General features: G+C 42.2%; 1 protein-coding gene across 6 annotated transcripts in view; it reads right to left on the reverse strand.

Moving 5' to 3' along the window:
- The window catches only part of LOC132833266 (microtubule-associated protein 9-like), a 207,597-nt gene that overhangs the window by 175,562 nt on the left and 15,393 nt on the right, over positions 1-16,642 (reverse strand). For 5 of the 6 annotated variants that reach the window (XM_060851426.1, XM_060851425.1, XM_060851421.1 and 2 more), the window contains exon 2: positions 1,739-1,818. The exons of the other annotated variant lie outside the window; for it this stretch is intronic. In XM_060851426.1, coding sequence (XP_060707409.1) covers positions 1,739-1,749 — 11 coding nt within the window. In that variant the 5' untranslated portion in view covers positions 1,750-1,818. The remainder of the gene's footprint in view (positions 1-1,738; positions 1,819-16,642) is intronic. 6 annotated transcript variants of the gene reach the window in all.

Consider the following 16,642-nt stretch of genomic DNA (forward strand, 5'->3'; position numbering starts at 1 on the left):
TCTAAAAGGGACCCAATAGGCAACATTTGTTATGCAGAGGGTGATGAGAGTATGGAATGAGTTGTCAGAGAAAGTGGTGGAGTCTGGTACAATAACAAAATTTTTGAAAAGCATCTGGATAGGTACATGAATAGAACAGGTTTGCAGGCATATGGCCAAATGCTGCAAATGGTCATAGATTACTTTAGGATATCTGGTTGGCGTGGACAAGTTGGACCAAAAGGTCTGTTTCCATACTGTACATCTCTATGAGCAGGTTGGAGAGCATCTGTCTGTTGCTGTAACTATTGCCAAGTGCTTATGATTGCGAAACACCATCTAACATCCATCAATTACCAATCCTGGTTGTTCCATTAGGGTGTCAAATCTGCCTTAACAAAGGAGAAGTGCTCTCTTTTGAGAAGTTATATCCTGTTGCCAAAGTCCATGAAGGACCTGAGAGAGATGACCAGCTGGGAACCTGAATCTTGGGCTCTCAGCAATTAAATTCCCTGAGTTGCCTTGCTTCCCATACTCAGGAGTGGGATAAAATTCCACGCAAGACTCAGTTTTAACTGTTAGAATTTAACTTTGAACTTCATAACTGCAAAAGAAGCTACGGGCTATTTAAGTATTGACAATGGCAGTGAACTGTCAATCAAACCAAAATAGATACATTATTAAGTGTTAATAGTGTAGCAAGTCACTGAATTTTCAGTCATGACCTGGATATGAGACAGGAAATACCTATAAAAGTCACCAATGTTTGTTATCACACACAGTGCTTCATGGACTAAATTGAAAATATGGTGGAAATAGAAATTCAGACTAGAAGGAAAGGAAGAACTTTTTTATACTATATTTCGAATAGCTGGTGAGTGTTCTTTCTTGCCACCATTTTGAGGAGGTTAAGAGATAGTGTGTTCCGATTAGAACAAGGGCAGCCAGGTAGATATCGTGGAATAAAAGATCCCTGATGACTGGGGCTGTTAACCTGGCCCAATCATCTGACAGATATAAACATGAATCTCAGGGGTTCTGTTCACATTGGGTTCTGGCTCTGGATCATAGAATCCCTACAGTGTGAAAGCAGGCCCTTCGGCTCAACACATTCACCCGACCCGCCGAAGAGTAACCCACCCAGAACCATTGCTTACTCTATACTTACCCCTGACTAATGCACCTAACATGCACATCCGTGAACACTATGGGCAATTTAGTATGGCCAACTCACTTAATCTGCATTTCTTTGGACTATGAGAGGAAATCGGAGTACATGAAGAAACTCATGCCAACACGGGGAGAATGCACAAACTCCATACAGACAGTCACCCATAGCTGGAATCAAATCTAGGTCCCTGGCTCTGTGAGGCAGCAATGCTAACCTTTGAGCCACAGCATCACAAACTATGTATGTGGAAATAACAGGTGATTAGGTGATGGGATACCAGTCTTCATAATTATTTCAGAGTGGACATGTAAAGACTGATGTTATATTTTTGACTAAAATCATCATGGAAACTCTGTAAATAAGCAGTGGAATGGGACAAGGATCGATCATTGGTGGGCACCGGATGTCATTGTGAGTGAATTGGAAAAGAAGCAATGATAAATAATTTCTGGTTAAAATTAAACAGCCAAAAATGAAAGAAGGCAACCATAGTCTCCACCCTTCTGAATGATGGTATAGAGATGCTAGAGAAGGATTACATGATTACCAAAGTTAAAACATGGAAATAATTTTTATTTTGTTCATTACCTTCTATTCATTGATTTTTCAGATGATTCTGTTTTTTGAATCTTGTCTTCATTCCACTGTACCTTGGATTGGTCTTTTGCCTATCACATGAAATAGCGAACAGTGTAATTCCTATCAGTTTTATTTATGTACCATAAAATGAAGATAAATGTATGAGTCTTTCGGTATATCATAAAATGGACATCAAACAAGTTCAAGTTTTTGAATTATCTCTTTAGTAAAATAATTATATATTTTTTTAAAAAGGGGTGTTTTTTTATCATTCGAAACGTTAGGGTCAGAACTTTCCTTCCTAGGATGGGAAACAAACTTGAAGTGTCTCTGGGAGAGCAATAATCATCCTGATTTTCATGGAGAAAGACCACTGATTGGTTTCAGCTTGGGTTTTCACTTCAATGAGCTGCCACAGAGACAGGAAGGGCTGTGTCAAGCATACTCAGACGTGTCAATGTGTTTCTATTCCTTTGCAAACTTTTGCCATTTTATTGCTGCTATATCTGATTAAAGTCATGTGGCGATTTTGTAATTTTACAACCAAATTCTGTATAATGACAGCTTGTTTGTCACAATAGAGTAGATTAGAGTGGTGCTGGAAAAGCACAGCAGTTCAGGCAGCATCCGAGGAGCAGTAAAATTGATGTTTCGGGCAAAAGCCCATCAGGAATATAGGCAGAGAGCCTGAAGGGTGGAGAGATAAGTGGAGAGGAGGAAAACTTTTTTAAGGCAGGCATCCTTGCAATAGGATTCGCAGTACGGTTAAAATCAACTACATAAAAACAATGACTGTAGATGCTGGACTGTTGTGCTTTTCCAGCACCACTCTAATCTAGACTCTGGTTTCCAGCATCTGCAGTCATTGTTTTTACCTAATAAGGAGAGTAGCCTGTGACAGCTCTTAGGGGTAACAGTAGGTGCCGTGACTCTGCTAATGGTTTTAGAACCTTGGGCCTGGCTTGTAGCTATCTATGTTATAGTGTAACATTGATAAATAAAAGTAATAATTTAAACTAAAGTATCTGTAAGAGTTTTATATCCCAGACTATGATCTTCGGGACGAACCAAGACAGGCTTACAGGTTGAGTCCAGGCACTCCCTAAGCTGTCTCGAATAGGTACTTTACCAATTTGGCGCTGCGAGCAGGGATCCAACAAGCGATACATGTGAGTGAAACTAGAAAAGTGGAGATTCATCTAAAGATCAGACTCGAGACCAATGGGCCCACATAAGATAAGGTTATAACTTGGTTGCTCTCTGTCTGCATTTTTGCGTGCGGCTTCTTCCATTTCACTCTCACACATCCTAACAGAACGCAAAATAAGATCATTTAAATAAGCACTGAAAATAGAAACCTTGCAAAGTTAAGAGACAATGCTAAGAATTTTGTGATGGTATACAATAAATAGGATAAATATGGGTATGACCCTAGAGAAGATAGAAGGCAAATGTCAGTTAACAGAGATAGTTAGTATTTATCCTAATTATGAGAAATAATTAAGGTGCAGCTGCCTAACAGAATAAGGACTGGTCTCTGGGAGGCACACATGATCTAAATCTATTTATGAAAGTTGAACAAGAGATATGGAAACAAGGTTGGGGGAGTAAAAAGAAAGAAGCCAACTCAGTGTGGAAAAATGTAACCAAAGAAAAATGGTAAAAATCTATGCAATCATCATGGAGACAAAACTGTATTAAAAAGGCATCAATACATCAACTGAGGAAGAATTTGAATTAGATTGGACAGAACTAAAATGCAAATATGAAGTGCATGATTTAGAAACAGAATTGGAGTTGGCTAGAGAAAAAAAATAGCAAAAAATAAAGGCAGAGAACCACAACTTAATCTGAAATACATCCAGAAATGTTTCCTGTTCTCCATCCTTGACTACCCAGAATGCTCAGAAGAAGTTGGACGGCACGGTGGCACAGTGGTTAGCACTGCTGCCTCACAGCACCAGAGACCTGGGTTCAATTCCTGACTCAGGCGACTGACTGTGTGGAGTTTGCACATTCTCCCCGTGTCTGTGTGGGTTTCCTCCGGATGCTCCGGTTTCCTCCCACAGTCCAAAGATGTGTGGGTCAGGTGAATTGGCCATGCTAAATTGCCCGTAGTGTTAGGTAAGTGGTAAATGTAGGGGTATGGGTGGGTGGCGGATCGGTGTGGACTTGTTGGGCCAAAGGGCCTGTTTCTGCACTGTAAGTAATCTAATCAAAAAAAAAAATAAGGAAGAAATATGTAAAAAACAATGGGAATTCAGTAAAGGTCAGAATAATCTTAGGAGATTTCAATTACCATGAGACTAATTGGACAGGTAAGGCAGGTAAAATGAATAAAGGAGTAGAGATACTGCCACTTACATAGGATTCCTTTTTATCTCAACATGCCATATTTTATCTTCCAAACCCCACAGGCAGATTGTCAGGTTAATGTGTTCTTAAAATTCAATGTGATGCCATGGATGCATGCCCACCGGCTATCTGCCTGACCTCACACCATTTTACCAGCAGCAGAAGAGATACTGGTAGACCCAAATGTCTGTTCATCAATTGATGTGGGAGATTTATGCCAACTGTTCTGCCAAGCACATTTCACTGGACAGTCATGTGGTCTGACATAGGTGGGGAGTGAGTGGCTTGGTGGTGGGAAGGGACAGGGGAGTAGAGTTGTAAAAGGCTGCCTATGACCATCAGAATGTCTTGAATCCATATGTCCTACCTTGGATAGTCTACCTCAAGCTGCTCTGCACATTTGCTGGGGCCTGCGAATGTATCCCTGGGAAGACTCAAGTCTCACCTTAAAGTCCACTTCCATCCTACCACTACATTTTTGACATCAGAGGTGTGCCAGCAACTCTAAAGATTCTCAGAAGTGGGAGTGCCTGCACATTGCAACAGATGTCCAACCTTCAGCTAATTAACATCACATTGCCAGTTCATCCTATAGCCATTTGATTGGCAAAGTACTGCTATGGGGTAAAAACAATGACTGCAGATGCTGGAAACCAGATTCTGGATCAGTGGTGCTGGAAGAGCACAGCAGTTCAGGCAGCATCCAACGAGCAGCAAAATCGACGTTTTGGGAAAAAGCTCTCCATCAGGAATAAAGTACTGCTACATTCACTTCTTGACATTTACACCCAATAAGGGAAAATTCAATACTGGACCCAACAGTCCAGGGAAGGAATTGTAGCAAAAAGGTGACCACAACATAACATGCCTCAAGATAATGAGTTAAGAATAAAACTTCAGAAAATTAAACTAACACAAATTGCCAACCAACAATATAGAACAGCAATGGGAAATATATAAACAATGTTCAAAGAAAACAAGAAATACATGTCATGAAAAGGAAAGAAACAAAAACAAAATCTCGGAGATTCCATGAATAAATATACCGATATAAAAGGGAACAATTCAGAATCTATGAATGGCAGAGCATCTGGAAACTCAGACTAACAGAGGAATCTTGATGTGTTTTTTCACAGATCCCTAAAATTAGCACAATCTGGTAATTGGGTAGACATGGAGGCATATTGGGCACTTAACTTATTAGTTGTGGCAATGGTTATCAGAGGCAGGAAGTCCTGTTCAAGCTAAACAGAACTTTGGTTAGGTCATAGCCAGAGTACTATTTGCAGTTTTGGTCACCACAAATTAGGAGTGATGTGATTGCACTGGAGGGGTTGCAGACTATATTCACCATAATATTGCCTGGAATGCAGTATTTCCAATGTAAAGACAGAGACATAGAGATCTGCAGCATAGAAACAGATCTTTCAGTTCAGGTCATCCATGCCAAGCACACATGTATATTCATCTGGTCTCATTTGCCAGCACTTGTCCATATCCCTCTAAAGCCTTCTTATTCATATAGGCATCTAGATGTCTTTTAAATGTTATAATTGGACCAGCCTCGAGAAGTTCCTTTGGCAGTTCATGCATGCGCTACCCTCTGTGTGAAAAAGTTGCCCTTTAGGTCCTTTTCAAATCTTTCCCCACTCACCCTAAATCTATGCCCTCTAGTTCTAGACACCCCCGATCCAGGGAAAAGACCTAGTCTATTAACCCTATCCATGTGTTACGACACAGCGGTGATCCCTTCTACTAATTAAACCAAACACAGAAAAGCTCACTTTACCCGGTAATCTGTTAAAATATGAGTGACAAAGAACTCCCAAACTCCAACATTTAAAGAAAATAAATAAATGTATTCCTTAACGCAAAAAATGAACATTAAACAATGGCTATTCACAACTCTAAGCACCCCCTTCTCTTAACTGCTTGTTATCTGCCTCCAACCCTTTAACAAAATTCTGTTCCAATAATAGCCCTATTAAAATTGCATCAATTTAATTTTAAAACCACACAGCAGCTGTCGTAGCTGGTGTCCTCCTCCTGTCAGCTGAAGATCTCCCAGGTCGTCCTCTGTCTTTTACTGCAAAGATGTTTCATGTGAAAAAGATACTTTTGATCAAATGTTTTTGAGTGGCAGTCTTTCTGAATGGCAGTTATTCTCTCTGACTTTCAAAATGTCTGCTTCTTTATACCTCAAACATCAGATCATCGAATTGGTTCAAGGTTAGCAAAAACAATAAATTCAAACTCGATTGGGTTTTAGTATCCTCAGGAATAACTTAAACTGATTGACTGAATTCATGGTGTTATCAAACAGCAACAGATTCAGTTAACTATTTCATAACCAAATGTTACACAGGTTCAATTATCCAGTACACGGAGACTGCTAGCTAGTCATATGACAGGTGCATGAAAGGTCTCAGTGAAAAGCAGCATTCACACTCTCTTAAAGGTGCAGGACATATTTTGAACTTTCTAACACCTACCCCCTTAAGAAGAAAAAAGAACTATTATAATGAAAAGATGGTTTCCCTAATTCTGAATCCCATTATAATGAAATACATAGGACATTAATCTAAGCTCATATTACTTTCTGTACACATTGATATAACACTGATTTTCGTTCAATCTTATCGATAATTTGTCCTCTAAATCCATGGTAATGCATCTGCTATCACATTTCTGCGACCTGTAACACGTACGGTTTGTAAATTAAACGTCTGTAACGTAAATCTCCAACAAAATAGTCTCATATTCTTTAAAGTGTTCCAAGAATATAAGATTGTGATCCATGTATGCAACAGTCTCCGACATATTGTTCATCATATAAACATTAAAATGTTGTAAGGCCAGTACCAAACTCAATAATCCCTTTTCGATGGTAGAGTATTTTCTCTGGTAGGTGCTGAGTTTCTTTGAAAAGTAACCAATTAACCATTCAAAATTCCATCATCATCTTCCTGTAGCAGTACAGCTCCAACTCCTATATCACTAGCATCAATTGCATCTTTGAAGGTTTTCAAAACATTTGTGTAGCTAAAACTAGCGCAGTATTGCTTTTACATTCTTAAATGCCTCCTGGCATGGCTCTGACCAACAAAATTTTGAGTTCTTCTTCAATAAATCGGTCAGCGGTGCCACTACGCTGCTGAAGATTAGAACAAACTTCCAGTAGAATCTGCTTTGAATCAAAAATTGAAGCACTTCTTTCTTCGTGGTTGGTCGTAGAAATTCCTCAATGGCCTTCGTCTTGGTGTTCCTTGGGGTCAACCTTCCATGACTAATGTTATGTCCCAAGAATGTCTCCTCTGCCTTCATGAATTCTGTTTGCTTTAAGTTTATTACCAGTTTTGTTTCTCGCAATCATTCAAAGAGTTCTGCCAACTGTACCATGTGATCTTTCTGTGACTCGCTAAAGGTCACAACATCATCCAGATAAATGTAGAGTTTGTTCACCCAGCCCCAACTCTGTTCATGAGTCTTCGGAATGTGACAGGTGCATTTTACATTCTAAAGGACATCACTTTAAATTGATATTTGGGGTTACAAACGCAGAAACTTCTTTCGCTTTCTCTGACAGAGGTATTTGCCATTTACCACGTAGTAAGTCCAACTTTGTGATTTAATTGGCTTGCCCAACTTTCTCTACACAGTCCTCCAATTCTTGATATTGTCTATGAGTTCAATTTTCTTACAGCATTGACCTTCCAATGGTCCACGCAAAATCAGTGAGTCCCGTAAGGTTTGGGAAGAACACAGTCGGCGAACTCCACTCACTCTGACTCAATTCGATGATATCTTCATTGAACATCACATTCACTTCCTGTGTGGCTTTAAAAGGATTAGGTCTGTCGGGCTGTTATCAGAACAGCATTTCTGTTTTCTACCTCATGCATAATAGCATTAGTCCTCCCCATCTTATTCCTGCATATGTCCTCATGCTGTTGCAACAAACTTTGAACTGGGTGCTTTCCTCCTGAGACAGATAGTTCACTAACCAATCCCACTCCTCAAGGACCTCCTCATTGTTTAATGTATTTTGAGGAATATCAAACATCTGGATTTGATTCCTCACTCTGCACAACAGTAACTGACACCTTTTTCTCCAGTTCCCTTTCTCTATTATGATACTGTTTTAACATATTCACATGACATACCCGATACAATTTTTTCCTACCTGGAAACTTTACCAAATATTTTGCCTGATTTAACATTTTCTCAATTTGATTGGACCCACGAAACCTGGCCTTGAATGGATCTCCTACCACTGGTAATCATCTAATGTGTCATCCCCGTGGGAAAACGTCTGAATTCGTGTTTTAATGTCACCTGTTTCATTCTATGCTGTGCCCTCTTCAGGTGCTGTTTAGCTAACTCACCAACCCAGTTAATACCTCCATCACTTCGGATACATAATCCAAAGGTGAGATCTCCAACTTTGGTCCTGTCAATTTCACTTTAATTTCAAAGGTCTGCTCACTTCATCTCCAAATACTAACTAGAAGGGAGTAAACTGAATATTTGTTTGGGGCATCACTAACGGCAAACAATACGAATGGGATTTATCCCAATCATTCGGGTAATCCTGACATTATGCTCTCAACATGGGCTTCAAGGTCTGATGCCACCTTCCTCCAGCTCCCTGGGATTCAGGATGATAAGCACTTGATTTAAAGTGCTGCATATCCAAGCTACCCATAGGTAAAAATCACACAACACCAGGTTATAGTCCAACAGGTTCAATTGGAAGCACTAGCTTTCGGAGCACCGCTCCTTCATCAGATACTTGTGCAGTGCACAATTGTAAGGCACAGAAATTATAGCAAAAAATTTACAGTGTGATGTAACTGAAATTATATATTGAAAAATGCCTCGATTGTTTGTTAAGCCTCTCATCTGATAGAGTGACCATGTTAGTTTCACTTTTTTCATACGTAAATTGCAAAACGTATTTTTTTAGTTACATTCTCAGGTGAACTTTAACAATTGGTGTCAGCCCAGATAATGTGCTGAAGGTGTTAGCCCCCTGTGTGCAACTGTCTGTGCCACAATGTTTAAACTGATTGTAATCTAACAAATGAATTAACAGTATCTTACATGGATTCACGCAGTTTTTGAGCAAAGTACAATGTAATTCTGCAAGTACAAATTCATCCCACAAACATATATGTGTATGTGTGCGTGCATGTGCGTGTGTGTGTTGGAGGAGGGGGGGGGTTGTGGTGTCTGTGAGAGAGAGTATATATGTGCGTATGTGAGTGTAAAGGGGTCTAGGTTTGTGAGAGGGTGCATGTGTGAGTATGTGTCTATAGGAGTGTGTGTGTGTCTGTCTGTCTGTCTATGGGAGTGTCACTGCGTGTGTGTGTGTCTGTCTGTCTATGGGAGTGTGTGTGTGTGCGCGCGTAGGAGTGTCTGTGTGTATATAGTGCAATGGTGGTCACCTGTAATGTGACATGAACCTAAGGTCCTGGTTGAGGCCCTCCCTATGGGTACTGAACTTAGCTATCAGCCTCTGCTCAGCCACTTTTTGATGTTGCCTGTTCCGAAGTCCGCCTTGGAGGATAGTCACCCGAAGGTCCGAGGTCGAATGTCCCGGACCACTGAAGTGTTCCCCAACTGGGAGGGAACACTCCTTCTGTTGATTGTTGTGCGGTGCGCATTCATCCGTTGTCGTAGCCTCTGCTCAGTTTCACCAATGTACCATACCTCAGGGCATTCTTGCCTGCAGAGTGTGAGATTGACAATGTTGGCCGAGTTGCATGAGTACCTGCCACGTGGGTGTCCTCATGCATAATGGTGGTATCCATGTCCACACTCTGACACACCTTGCAGCATTTTATGGAGTTGTCCTGAAAGTTGGGCAGTTTGCTACGAACAAAGATCTGTTTGAGGTTCTTGGTTGTTTAAAGGCAAGAGTGGAGGTGTGGGGAAGATCTTGGCGAAGTGTTCATCCTCATTAATAACGTGTTGCAGGCTGCGAAGACCTTGGTGTAGTTTTCAGCTCCTGGGAAGTACTGGGCAACGAAGGGTACCCTGTTGGTAGCAGCCTGTATCTGTCTCTGGGGGTTATTACGGTTCCTTGCTGTGGCACGTCGGAACAGGCGGTTGATGAGTTGAGCGTCGTACCCCATTCTTATGAGGGCATCCCTGAGTATTTCCATGTGTCCATCATATTCCTCCTCAACTGAAAAGATCCGGTGTATGCGTAGGGCTTGTCCATAGGGGATGGCTATTTTAATATGTTTTGGGTGGAAGCTGGAGAGGTGTAGCATTGTGAGGTTGTCTGTGGGTTTGCAGTAGAGTGTGGTGCTGAGATATCCATCCTTGACGGAGATGCATATGTCCAAGAATAGGACAGATAGTAGAGAGTAGTCTATGGTGAGTTTGATGTTAGGATGAAACTTGTTGATGTCATTGTGTAGTTTTATCAGAGACTCCTCGCCATGGGTCCAGAGGAAGAAAATGTTGTCAATGTACCTGATGTATAATGCTGGTTGGAGGTCCTACACAGAGAAGAAGTTTTGTTCGAACCTGTGCATGAAAATGTTGGCATATTGGGATGCAAATTTGGTCCCCATGGCTGTTCCATGTGTCTCGATGAAGAACTGGTTGTCAAAGGTGAAGATGTTGTGATCGAGGATAAAGCAGATGAGTTGTAGGACGGTGTTTGGAGATTGGCAGTTATTGGTGTTGAGTACTGAGGCTGTTGCTGCAATGCCGTGGGGGGTGCTTGTGCAGAATGCTGAAATGTCCATTATAACAAGGAATGTTCCCAGTTTGATTGGTCTGTGGGTGCTGAATCTGTGAGAAATCCATAGTGTTGCATCAAAGGCTGGGGATTCCCCGTACAATGGGTTTTAAGATGCCTTTGACATAGCTAGAGAGGACCTCACACAGGGTCCCATTGCCTGATATGATGGGACATCCTGGTGTGTTGGCTTTGTGTACCTTTGGAAGGCAGGAGAAGTCGCCTACACGAGAAGTATGTGGGATGAGGGCGTGTAGGGAAGTCTTTGGATTAGGATCCAAAGTCCTGATCAATGTGTTTAGTTCACGGGTGTGTTTTTTGGTCGGATTGGCCAGTAGTTACTTGTAGTGTTCCTGGTTGCTCAGTTGTCGGTACACTTCCTTGCAGTAATCTGTTCATTTCTGAATGACAATGGCTCCTCCTTTATCTGCTGGTTTGATGACAATGTTGTGATTGGTTTTGAGAGCATGGATGGCATTGCGTTTGTGAACAGGTGATGTTTTGCTCTACCTTGTGGGTACGGTTGATGAAACTGGCATTTATATATTTCCTGATGGTTTGAGCATACATGTCAAGCCCAGGCCAGTGGCCCTCCGCTGGGGTCCAAGTTGACTCCTTCTTTGGTTGCTTCTCCAAGGATCCCTGTGATGACTGTTCCAATTCATCAGCAGGTTCATTGGGATCACTGCTGGCACCTTGAAAGAATTCCCGAAGTCTCATTCGTCTGATGAATTCCTCCTGTGTCTGCCGTAAGAACCATGGGGTCCATTTTGGTGGTGGGGCAGAAATTGAGACCTCTGCTCAGGACTTCAATATCTTCAGGTCGAAGGGTGTGGTCCGATAAGTTGACAAACGACTTTCCCGGAGTGATAATGTCATCCATTTTGGTTCCAGTGTGGACTTCGCTGGTGAAAATGCCAAGTTTCTCCAGTTTTTAACCTCCTACTACGTATGTGGCAAGTACTCATGCGATTCAGCCAACGTTGTCTATCTCATACGCTGCAGGCAAGGATGCACTGAGGCATGGTGCATTGGTGAAACTAAGCAGACGCTACGGCAACGGATGAATGGGCACCACACAATAATCAACAGAAGGAATGTTCCCTCCCAGTTGGGGAACACTTCAGTGGTCCAGGAGATTCGACCTCGGACCTTTGGGTGACCATCCTCCAAGGCGGACTTTTGGACAGGCAGCAGTGAAAAGAGGCGGAGCAAAGGCTGATAGCTTAGTTTGGTACCCATAGGGAGGGCCTCAACCGGGACTTTGGGTTCATGTCACTCTACAGGTGACCACCATTGTACTACACACACACACACACACACACACACACACTCCCACACACTCCCACATGCACCCTCTCACAGACTAATACATAGTAGGAGGTTACACACTCACTCACACACATACAGTCTCTCTCACAGACACCCACAACCCCCCAGCCCTCAACACCCACCCCCTCCACACATACACACACATGTTTGTGGGGTGAATTTGTACTTGCAGAGTTACATTGTACTTTGCTCAAAAACTGCATGAATCCATGTAAGGATTCTGTTAAATCATTTTTTTAGATTACAATCAGTCTAAACATTATGGCACAGACAACACCATGCAGGAGGCTAACACCTTCAATACATTAACTGGGCTGACAACAATTGTTAAAGTTCACCTGCGAATGAAACTTCTAAAAAAAGGTTTTACAATTTACATATGAAAGAAGTGAAACTAACATGGTCATTCTAACAAATGAGAGACTAAATGAACAATTAAGGTATTTTTCAACGTATAATTTCAGTTACCCTAGAACTCTGTGGGAAGCTGGAGAAGTGATTGCTGGGCCTCTTGCTGAGATATTTGTATCAATGATAGTCACAGATGAGGTGCCAGAAGACTGGGGGTTGGCTAACATGGTGCCACTGTTTAAGAAGGATGGTAAGGACAAGCCAGGGAACTATAGACCAGTGAGCCTGACGTTGATGGTGGGCAAGTTGTTGAAGGGAATCCTGAGGGACAGGATGTACATGTATTTGGAAAGGCAAGTACTGATTAAGGATAGTCAACATGGTTTTGTGCATGGGAAGTCAAGTCTCACAAACCTGATTGAGTTTTTTGAAGAAGTAACAAAGAGAATTGATGAGGGCAGAGCAGTAGATGTGATCTATATGGACTTCAGTAAGGCATTTGACAAGGTTCCCCATGGGAGAAGAGCAAATTACTGCGGATGCTGGAATCTGATACCAAGAGAGAAAATGCTGGAAAATCTCAGCAGGTCTGGGAGCATCTGTAAGGAGAGAAAAGAGCTGACGTTTCTAGTCTAACTGACTCGGAGACTGGTTAGCAAGGTTAGATCTCATGGAATACAGGGAGAACTAGCCACTTAGATACAGAACTGGCTCAAAGGTAGAAGACAGAGGGTGGTGTTGGAGGGTTGTTTTCAGACTGGAGGCCTGTGACCAGTGGAGTGCCACAAGGACCAGTGCTGAATCCACTACTTTTTGTCATTTGCATAAATGATTTTGATGCAAACCTAAGAGGTACAGTTAGTAAGTTTGCAGATGACATCAAAATTGGAGGTGTAGTGGACAGCGAAGAAGGTTACCTCAGATTACAACAGGATCTTGACCAAATGAGCCAATAGGCTGAGAAGTGGCAGATGGAGTTTAATTCAGATAAAGGCGGGGTGCTGCATTTTGGGAAAGCAAATCTTAGCAGGACTTATACACTTAATGGTAAGGTCCTCGGGAGTGTTGCTGAACAATGAGACCTTGGAGTGCAGGTTCATAGCTCCTTGAAAGTGGAATCGCAGGTAGAAAGGATAGTGAAGAAGGCGTTTGGTATGTTTCCCTTTTATTGGTCAGAGTATTGAGTACAGGTGTTGGGAGGTCATGTTGCGGCTGTACAGGACATTGGTTAGGCCACTGTGGGAACATTGCATGCAATTCTGGTCTCCTTCCTATCAGAAAGATATTGTGAAACTTGAAAGGATTCAGAAAAAATTTACCAGGATGTTGCCAGGGTTGGAGGACTTGAGCTACAAGGAGAGGCTGAATAAGCTGGGGCTGTTTTCCCTGGAGTGTTGGGAGGCTGAGGTTTACAAAGTTATGAGGGGCATGGATAGGATAATTAGACAAAAGTATTTTCCCTGGGGTCGGGGAGTCCAGAACGAGAAGGCATAGGTTTAGGGTGAGAGGGGAAAGATATAAAAGAGACCTAAGGGGCAACTTTTTCACACAGAGGGTGGTACGTGTATGGAATGAGCTACCAGAGGAAGTGGTGGAGGCTGATACAATTGCAATATTTAAAAGGCATTTGGATGAGTATATGAATAGGAAGGGTTTGGAGGGATATGGACTGGGTGCTGGCAGGTGGGACTTGATTGGGTTGGGATACCTGGCCGGCATGGACGGGTTGGACCGAAGGGTCTGTTTCCATGCTGTACATCTCTATGACTCTATGACATCACACTGTAAATTTTTGCTACAAATTCTGTGTCTTACAATTGTGTGCTCCACAACTACCTGATGAAGGAGCAACGCTCTGAAAGCTAGTGCTTCCAATTAAACCTGGTGTTGTGTGATTTTTAACTTTGTATACGCCAGTCCAACACAGGCATTTCCAAATCATAAGCTATCCGTGATTTCCTTAAACAGCCTAGCAGTAAAATTAGACCCTTCGTCTGATTGAATCTCTCTGGGTAGCCCATACCGCAGGAAGAAAGCAACCAAGGCCTCTCACACACCTTTTGCCTGAATACTCTGTAATGGAATTCCCTCCCGAAATCTGGTAGACACATCCATTATGGTTAGCAAGTACTAGTTTCCACTTTTAGCTTTAGGGAGGGAACCGACACAATCAGTTAGAACCCATGAAAGGTTCTTTGAGTGTGAGAATTAGCCACAAAGGTGCTGGTTTTATTATGGTCTGTGGCTGACCTACCGTTTGGCACTTATGACATGTATGGCAAAGGGTAAGCACATCCTTGTGCATTCCAAGCCAATAGAAATGTTTTTGTACCTTGGCCTGAGTTTTCCTAACAGCACAGTGATCTCCTACTGGTAATTCATATGCTATCCGTAGCACTTCCCGTCTGTATGCTACCGGCAACACAATCTGGTGCACTTCGGCCCATTTCTCCCCTGCACTAACCTGCCATGGTCTCCATTTTTGTCTTAGGATTCTATCTTTAAGATAATCACCCTCAGGAGTACATCCTGATTCCTTTTCTGAGTATGCATCAATCTTTTACTGTTTCATCTTTCTGTCGTAAGTCCATTACCTTTCAGGATTAACACATTTGCCTGACCATTAGGGTTTTCCTGCACCATTACATCAAACAAGATGTCTGCTGACTCAACCTCAACTCCTTTGTCTTTCTCTTTAGTTTTTGCTTCTTGCTATGACTTATGATAATGGGACCTTGTTACTGTACAATCTGGAAAAATTCCATTTTTCTTTTAACTCCTCAGTTCCCTGGCCTTCCTTTGACTTCTCCACAACACTCCCACCTTAGAGCCTGCTACATTGCTCCCAAAAATAAACTGTATTCCTGGAACTGACACTCGTCAACCATTCCCACTGTTACTTCCCCAGTCATGAGGTGGCATTCCAACCTGACGTTACATACAGGAACACTAAATTTCTATCCATCTATCTCACAGATTACCACACTCTCGGGTAACAGGCCAAAACAAGTGCAAATACATTCATCTCTAATTGTTAGAAAATGATAAGATCTCTCAAAATTATAATTTCTTTCCCTTCTCCCCCATTCTTTCTGAGTAAACTTTACCCAGGGCAAATACTTCATAGAGATCAGGCACTAACTCCATACCTTGTCCGTGCCTCGGCTGTGCACTCTCGTGCAGCTCCTCGGCTTTCGTTGGGGTTTCCTTTACAACTTTCACTCATGCCACTGGCTTAGCCTCTTTTGCAGCATCAATTCTGACAGGACCTTTCTTTAATGACCAGCACTGTGACTTTACATATTCCACTTTACCACAGTGGAAAAACCTGAGGCCTTTCAGCCTCTTGGGCTTCTTTTTAAACCTATATTCAACTATTACCAGTGTGCTTTTTTTTAGATTAGATTACTTACAGTGTGGAAACAGGCCCTTCGGCCCAACAAGTCCATACTGACCCTCCGAAGGGCAACCCATTCCCCTACATTTACCCTTTCACCTAACACTACACTAGCATGGCCAATTCACCTAACCTGCACATTTTTCGACTGTGGGAGCACCCGGAGAAAACCCATGCAGACAGGGGGAGAATGTGCAAACTCCACACAGTCAGCCACCTGAGACGGGAATTGATCCCGGGTCTCTGGTGCTGTGAGGCAGCAGTGCTAACCACTGAGCCACTGTGCCGCCTGTCTCTCTTTTTTGTGTGCTGTAGGATATCCCCTTCTCTCAATTTCTATCCCTCACAAGATAAAATTTTTGCTGGAAGCTAAACTTTGTCTTATGCACTAATGTATATTCATCTGCCATCTCTGCCACTTCTTGAAATTTCTGTTCATCCACATGAATTCTTATCATCTCTGGAAGTGAGTTTTTAAACTCCTCCAGCAGAACAACCTCTCTTTGAGCCTCATATGTCTTATCTATTTTTAAGGCCCACACCCATCTATCAAAGTGACTATGTTTAATTCTTTCAAACTCAACATAAGTCTGACCTGGTTCCTTCTCTATGTTTCTGAACTGCTGTCCATACGCTTCTGGTACCAATTCACAAACACTCAAAATGGCCTTTTTTTACATCTGCATAATCCTTTGACCCCTCAGCTGATGGTGCTGCAAATACC

Source organism: Hemiscyllium ocellatum, chromosome 36, assembly GCF_020745735.1.
Source record: "Hemiscyllium ocellatum isolate sHemOce1 chromosome 36, sHemOce1.pat.X.cur, whole genome shotgun sequence".
NCBI lineage: Eukaryota > Metazoa > Chordata > Chondrichthyes > Orectolobiformes > Hemiscylliidae > Hemiscyllium > Hemiscyllium ocellatum.